The sequence below is a fragment of the Stylophora pistillata genome, chromosome 10 (assembly GCF_964205215.1).
Source record: "Stylophora pistillata chromosome 10, jaStyPist1.2, whole genome shotgun sequence".
In the NCBI taxonomy this organism is placed as follows: Eukaryota; Metazoa; Cnidaria; class Anthozoa; order Scleractinia; family Pocilloporidae; genus Stylophora; species Stylophora pistillata.
This window is the reverse complement of record NC_142528.1, coordinates 22,877,490-22,885,237: the sequence shown is the minus strand read 5'-3', so window position 1 is coordinate 22,885,237 and position 7,748 is coordinate 22,877,490. Positions and strand designations below refer to the sequence as shown.

General features: G+C 39.2%; 2 protein-coding genes and 1 non-coding gene across 3 annotated transcripts; 2 read left to right on the top strand and 1 right to left on the bottom strand.

The window, feature by feature from the left end:
- Positions 1-978: 978 nt before the first annotated feature.
- LOC111330254 (cyclic AMP-dependent transcription factor ATF-4) lies at positions 979-2,997 on the top strand. Its single transcript, XM_022935082.2, has 3 exons — positions 979-1,134; positions 1,477-1,755; positions 2,059-2,997. Exons 2-3 carry the CDS (start codon positions 1,521-1,523, stop codon positions 2,850-2,852), a joined length of 1,029 nt encoding a protein of 342 aa, XP_022790817.2. The 5' UTR covers positions 979-1,134; positions 1,477-1,520; the 3' UTR covers positions 2,853-2,997.
- Positions 2,998-3,855: 858 nt separating this feature from the next.
- Positions 3,856-6,874, top strand: LOC111330274 (very-long-chain enoyl-CoA reductase-like). The gene has a single exon (XM_022935107.2). It carries the CDS (start codon positions 3,868-3,870, stop codon positions 4,627-4,629), a length of 762 nt encoding a protein of 253 aa, XP_022790842.2. The 5' UTR covers positions 3,856-3,867; the 3' UTR covers positions 4,630-6,874.
- Positions 6,875-7,533: 659 nt separating this feature from the next.
- Positions 7,534-7,607, bottom strand: Trnat-agu (transfer RNA threonine (anticodon AGU)). The gene has a single exon. It is a non-coding gene; the product is annotated as a tRNA-Thr (tRNA).
- Positions 7,608-7,748: the final 141 nt, after the last annotated feature.

The window sequence follows — 7,748 nt, the reverse complement described above, 5'->3', positions numbered from 1 at the left end:
ACGCGATTCTTGCGATAACTGGTTTCAATGAAATCGTATGTATCGGATCAAATGGTCGAAAAGACTGGGACTAGTCACTTTTTGCCGCCAAAATCAAAATGGCGGCAGTCGATCGAAGAAGAATATTTTTAGCGTGTTACTTGCTTCTCCGGAATGTTTTGCGAAGAAGAAGAGAGATACTTTTGACTTTCTTCAGGTAGCGTGTATACGTAGTCCGAATGTTCTTATATACTTTTTCTCGGCTTCTGTCGCAGTAAGACCGAATTTCTGGCCGATCGTTTCCCAGGCGTTTTCTCTGATCCTTCTGTTTTTGTGATCCTTGTAGAATTTGTCGTACAGACACTCATAGCGCTGTATTTCTTCCATAAACGTGGAGTTGTTGTTAGAGTTGCTTGTTGCCATTTTGAAGAACGCGCTACAAACAATCAGGTGCATCATGGGATATGTCCCATCGCTTCTGTCGCAAGGATCGTTTGCACCGGTTGCGATCGCTTCAGAGTCATTTCCGGTCGTCTCAGTCGCAAGGATAGAAGTCGAGTCTATCTCGGACGACTGATCGTTTCTGTCGCAAGGATCGTCCTGCGTGATCGCAAGAGCGTTTCCATATGATCGTCCCTGTCGCTTCCAAGTAGTTCAAGCGACACAGACGATTGTTGCGACAGGGACGATTATATGGAAACCGGTTAGAATAGTGATTCAGTTTGTCGGTGGGCGGGCTGTCACCAGGGCAACCTCTATCTGCCCTGCTGTCATACTTCTTTTCCTTTGCCGCCAAATATTCCCGCCAAATATTCCCGCCAAACACGAGATCTCACACGGAACACGGGATCACCTACGTAAGCCAGGTGAAAAGGCGAGCAAAGTCCACGTGAAACCAGTTTGACAACTGGTAAGTCAAGCTTATTGACGTCAAACTTTCGAACGCTGATTGGTTGTCTCAAAATAAATCTGGCCACTGATTGGTTTGAGACACGTCAGCTGCTAATTATAGTATGGTATTGCATCAGCCAAGGCTTCAAGACACGCGGCACGACCTATGCATGATAAATTTCATCATCCCTTGTTATAATGGCGGTGTGAAAGCATTGCGGCAAACCTTCCCGTGCAATTTATTTGCACCAGTACAACCATGGAGTAAGTACTTCATTCTATTAGTATGCCTTCTGATCTTCTCGATCCCACAGTTACACAAAATTTGGCGAGTTCTCGATATGAAAGAAATCGCCGAGAGCAACGCTTTCTTCTACGTAGCGCTCTATTTCGTTCTTTTGTTTACTGAAAGCTTGCTTCGAAACCGATTTTTTTATACAAAAAGTTGTTTTGAGACGACCAAGAAACTTAAGGTTGTATCTTATCGTATATATGGTGAAATAAATGGGTTAATTTGAGCGAAATCGCTTCTGAAACGTAAAGTTTTCAATGTGAGGGCGTGCGAAGTGCGTGTACTTACGTTGGTTTCCGACTTTCAATTTTCAGTTTCCTACAACGCGCCCGAGTTCTCTCTCTTACATCGATTATAGATGGCCAGAACATATCACAAAACCAAGAACATGGAAGACATTTCATTATTTTCGACATCTCAGACTCTAGAAGAGTTGGAGCTCTTCAGTTCGCTCCCGATCTTAGTGGAAAGCGGAACTCTTGAACAATATGACGTGTACATAGAAGAGACGGATGCTCTGAAGCATCAACTCGAACCCTCGTCTCCGCTCAGTTTATCGGCGGCAGACCTGCTTGAGGAATTCGATGTTGAAGGTTGGTATCTTATAGGGTCACTGAAGAAGTTTATGTGTGCTGTTTTCTTTAAAGACGAAACTGAAACTAACTTCTTACCAGTTCCCCTCTCAGAACTGTGAACAATAATTCATAAATATTGAGTGAGGTTTCTCGTTTACTGAATTTGATTGCATCATGTTGCATCAGTTCTGATATTTACAGCTGAGAGAAAATTCAGCATATTTTCTATTAGGGATCATTGATGTCTAAAGCCATAGAGATGTTTTCATCACTCGAGAGCTTTAATGAAGTATTAACAAAAAGTTTCCTTTTAACTTTTAGCTGGCAATGGAGGTCTGTTGGATTCTGACTGGATGACAGAGAAACTTGAGTTCCATAATACAGAGCCAGTTCTTTCTGTAGATGGTGGTGACCTGGTGAACCTTGCTGATTTTGAATTCACTTCTTCAGAACCATCTGTTTCCATTGAGCCAGAAATTGTCATCACTCCAGAAATTACAGATTCATCAATATCAGAAGGATCCTCAAACACTAACCTCTTTGCAAATGTAGATGAGATTCTCAGGAAGCTGCTCACCAGTGGCAAGGACATAGTTAACACAGTGATAGAGACAGAGGAACAAGTTGGTCCAACATCCCCTTTGCAGAGTGTTCCTGATGTTGACATGGGCTCTCATCCCTCTGTTTTGTCACCCGAGTCAGAATTATTGGAGGTTACAACCCCAGTGGCGTCCCCTGGTGAAGAGAGTTTCTCATGTCCATCGTCCCCTGAAACACCAGTCAAGAAGACTGTGCAAATTTCTCCTGTAACAACCACCCGAGCAAAGGTCAACTACTTTGAGCCATATCTAAATGACAAACCAGCAAAGGTCAAAACTCCACAGCAAAGGAGAAGAAAGCGGGAGCAGAATAAAGATGCTGCGACTCGCTACCGAGTCAAAAAGCGTGAGGAGCAAGATGTCATGGCTAAAGAACTTGCTGGGCTTGAGAAGGATAATGGCGAACTCAAAGAGCAAGTTAATTCTTTATCTAAGGAGATTGAGTACCTGAAAAACTTGATGCTTGAAGTTTATAAAACAAAGCTGCAAAAGCAATCTTTGTTAGCTTCTAACTAAGTTAAGCCATTTTGTTAATGTATATATATGCCTTTTTTCTATTTGGTCCTGAAAATTAACTACTTTTGTTTTTTTTTTATGTACTTTGCAAGTGCTGTATTCATCATTTATCACAACAAGCATTATAGAATTGTTATTAACAACATCCGTCTTGTGTTGATGGTGTATAAAGGAAAACGAAGGGTGAAAGAAGTGGACTGATGTGACCTGTTTCCCCCCGTCCCCGTCCTTTTTTCCTTCATCTACTTTTTATTTTCCCCTAATACATCACTACTTCCAATTCTTTTGATGGTCAGGAGACGAACATTAGAGAATCCTGAGTAAAGTCAGCTACACAAAGCACTGATTAAGGGGAGTTATAGAGCTTCTAGCCTTGCACTCCCATGAGAGATCAAGACAACTTCATACAATATTTAGCAATGGTCAAGCTCAGTGGGAGATGAGAAAAATGAAATATAAACAACTGAGACAATGCGACGATTCCCAAATTGGTGTCATAAGCACTGCCTTGCGGACAGAAAGGAGAATTACTGATGAAATCTAGTTAGTGAAAGGGCTAATTTGAAGCAAACAGTCTCCAACGGAAGGTTAATATACTCTCGAAACAAACTAAACTAAGCATACGTAATTACAATTTGGGTACTATCAAGTTTCTGATGATCATTGCAACCAAAGACCTTTTAAACGATACTTTGATGAAGGATCCTCGATGATCCAGCGTCCTTTTCTCATATCAAATAATCTGGAAGGAAAAAGATCGGTTAATATAGGAACTGAAGGGCATTTCTGACCCTTCAGCCCTCTCAGGGAAACGAAACAAAGTTTCAAGTCGTTGCAGCTCCCGACTGTTGCAGAAACAAGGTCTCTAAGGTCAAAGTGAAAGTCACTCAAAATATTTTTAAATGAAGATTCGTCGACTTGCACCTGATTTCTACAATTTGTCCCTCTCATATGTAACGATAGTGCGTGATGCACTCTGAAGTCGATGAGCGATAACTTTCATTTTTGTCACGCAATGCCTAACATAAGGTCAATCATGGCGGACACAGGCCTTGGATTTAACCCCGTAGTTGTGAACAGTGTCACTTACATCGGGACCCTTGCAACATTTCTTATAGCTTTGAAGGTACCTGGGATACACGTAAAGAATTTCCCCGCAACAGGTTGTCTCCTAGTCTCAAACGATGCGAAATTTGCCGAAAATCAATATTTCGAATATCTCTTCGTAGGGCTTTGGTCGTTGCACTTTTTGCGCCGAACGATCGAAGTTCTCTTTGTCCACGACTACCGCCGACGAATGTCTGTCATAGAGAGCATAGGAGCACCTATTTATTACTGGTTCTTCGCTTTCTGGATCGGAGTTGCATTACGCCATGAAAACGGATATAGACAAACATTTCTAGCGCTTGTCGTGGCTGGCTCAGTCGTCTTCTTGATGGGCGAGTTTGGTAATGGCTTCTGCCATCTTAAACTTCGTGCACTTCGAAAGGAGAAACGGGAGGATTTCTTTTCTAACGGATCCCAGCATGTTTTGCCTCGTGGATGTCTGTTTGAACTGGTGTCGTGTCCCCACTATTCGTGTGAAATATTATCGTGGCTGGGATTTTTCTTGACCTCGTGGGTTTTATCAGCGGCCATATTTCTTCTTGCAACTTTCATAACACTGGTAACTTATTCATACAAAAAGCACAAAGCATATAAACAAGAATTTGATGGACTAGCCGATAGAGAACTTTATCCAAAAAATAGAAAAGCTCTTATTCCATTTATTTTTTGATGAAATCTCTGTAGTCAGTGACCTTAAGATGACTCGAATCTGGACCTTTATTTCATCGAGAAATAACATGATCTCGAAAGCAGTTAAAAACTCTTGGACCACAAATAGCCTCTCGTGAGGTGTACAGACTCCATTGTCTACATGGGGGTTCTCATCCCCCATGGGGGGGGGGGCACCTTCTTGATCCCAGAGGGGACTGAGGAGATTGGAAGGTTACAGCGGCCATGGAAGATGCAATGAGAGGTACGAAAGGAGGAAGAGTCTTGCAGTCTGTATGAACCAAGGTCTCATCCTGGTCAAGTTGATTTTGGTTTGTGAGGTGTTAAGTGACTAAGAGTATCACTTTCCCCCAAAATGGTTTTTAGTCCTTTGCTGGTAAACCCAGGCTCTTTCAAGGTTTCCAGACAGTTTGAATGGAGATATGCACTGAGAATCAAAGTAAATTGCCTCAACCAAGAATGCAAAAAGTTGACCTGGCCTAAGCTAAGACCAGGACCTGTATATTTATTTGATATTTCTATTACAGGCCATCCACATGAAAAGTTTCCTTTTCCATTGTTCAACCAACCAACTTTTTGAAAATTAAAGAAAAATTGAATAAATAAATGAAAAATAAATGACTGACTACATGAAAATCTTCTACGTGAACTGTGAAATAAGATCACAGGGGGCCCATACAATCTGTTTGTGTAGCCGATTGTTATTTTATAGTGAATGTACCAGATTTACCGTTTGCCTTACCTATGGCAATATATTGCTGACTATGTATATAAATCAAGCCAGATATTTTGAATTGGTCATCATTTAACATCGTCCAATCAGAAAAGGGCAATCAGTGTGAAGGTTTCTGGCTGGCACACAAGAATCTTGCTATGCATCCCAGACGCTCTAATACTGTGGAATTTTGATTTTCTTCAAAGACTAGCACCAGTCCGTATGGATGGTTTTTTGATTGGAGGGTACGAGGAGAATCGTGAATCTTTTGACCTTAATGCTGCAAAGTTTGAAATCGGAGCGATGCAATATTCGGGGGAAAAATCGCTCGAGTGCTGGAACCCTTTCAAAACAAGGTTTCCACCCTTGACCTTCTTTTATAAGCTACATTCAGCGACGAACTCAAACTTATTCAAAATCGCTAAAAAAAAATCATTTTTGAGGCAAAAGGATAAGTATACACCACAGGTAAGGTAATTCAACATTTATTTATCATTGATTTATATACATAGTCAGCAATATATTGCTATAGGTGAGGCAAATGGTAATTCTGATACATTCACTATAAAATAACAATCAGCTACACTTGTAATCAGATTGCATGGGTCCCCTGTGGTTAGATATGCATATGATAGTGATCTTTGCAGTAATGAACAATGAGCTGACAGGGACATTTTTAAGAATTAACAGAGTTCATATTTGTAATTTTATTTCAAACTAGACCATATAAAGACCATCTTTTGAATATAAATTTTCTGCCTTATTTTCCAACAAATGTTGGACCCACTATCAATTATTTCCCTTCTTCACTTTTCTACTCTTTTTATTTGTCATTTCTTAGCTCGAATGACTGACCAAATTTCACAAAAGGGAAGGTAATGGGAAAAGAAAAGTTTTGTGGGGATGGCCTTGCTTAAGAGAAAAATCTGCATAATTTCAGACTTAATGACTACAGTAATTCTTTTTCAACTTTTTGGGGGATAGGAAAGAGATTTTCGGTTTTTTTTTTTTTTTTCCAGATGTATTCAGGGAATGTAGCTTCATTCAAAAGTATAGAGCTCCTATTGTAAAACAAATTGTACATGGTATCCTTGCCCCCTTTCCAAAAAAATTGCCACTGGTGAGCTTTCTTCATTTGTTTAGATTGGGCTCAGTAACATGGATCAAGAAGAAAGTTTGTTACTTTGACTCAGAAATAAATGGGATAGGATTGACTCCCAGGTTAACCATTCAACTCTGGATCCCAGAGTGACCAAAACAGAATTTCTCCCTACATTATCAGTATAATATCAAGCCGACCATGGATGAGAATTAAAGAATATTAAGTTAAGGATTATTACTTGATCCAAAACCAAATTCTCCAAATTTAAGTCATAAGAGTTGTATAGTAGACAGTAGTGAGAAATGCTAATATTTTGGGCACAAAAGGGTTGACAATGTCAACTCCATTGGCAGTAAAGGTTACATGTCCAATACTGTTACAATGCATTATTTTGTTATTCAGGTTTTTTATTAAATATTTGAAACTATTTTTCATGAACATCAGTTAATTCTCATTAAATCCGCAATATCAGTCAAATGAACATTCAGTGATGATTTTCTCTACTAGATTAATAATTCTGCTATGAACAAATTTTACAATGAAATGCATTCAATAACAAATATTTTAGAGATTGCCTTTCAAATATTATTAGTAGTAAACTTTTTATTTCAAAATTTCAGATAGTTTTTACGAAGAATTTTGGTTAAAAAAATTAAGTTCTGCTATTAATACTCATTTTTTTTACTGTATTGGCTTATTTTAATCTTTCCCAAAGGATCTCGACTGTATTGGGTAAACTATTCTCAACATACATTCTTTCATATATTATAATAAGAACCTTTTTTATAAGAACGTTTAGGCTGAGATTAACCAAAATTCAAAGAACGTACTGAGAACGTACCCAGGCTGAGAGCTAGTAAAGAACGTTTTCATTCTGCTCTCTGTCTTTTGTGGGAGCGAAGTTTAAATGATGCTGTGACTATGTACTCGGCAACCGGGATTGTATTGTATGATTATTCAATAAACAGTCATTCATACTAGTTTTGGCCATTTTTTTGTCTTCAGAACTTTTCGGAGGAGGAAGCCATAGTAAATTATTCCTTAGAAAAGAAAAAAATAAAATAAAAGAAGCAGTTTTCACCTAGTTTAGGCACCGGAGGGATTTGAACCCTCGACCTCCTGTTTACTAGACAGGCGCTCTAACCACCTGAGCTACGGCGCCCACGCGCTAAAATACGTGAAATTTATTTTATTTATATATAAAACAAATGTTCTCTGCGAGTTTACGTTCTATATTAGTTGATAAATTTACGATTACTTTTTTTTCTAGCTACTGAATGAAAATTTAAGTCTGAGTGAACAC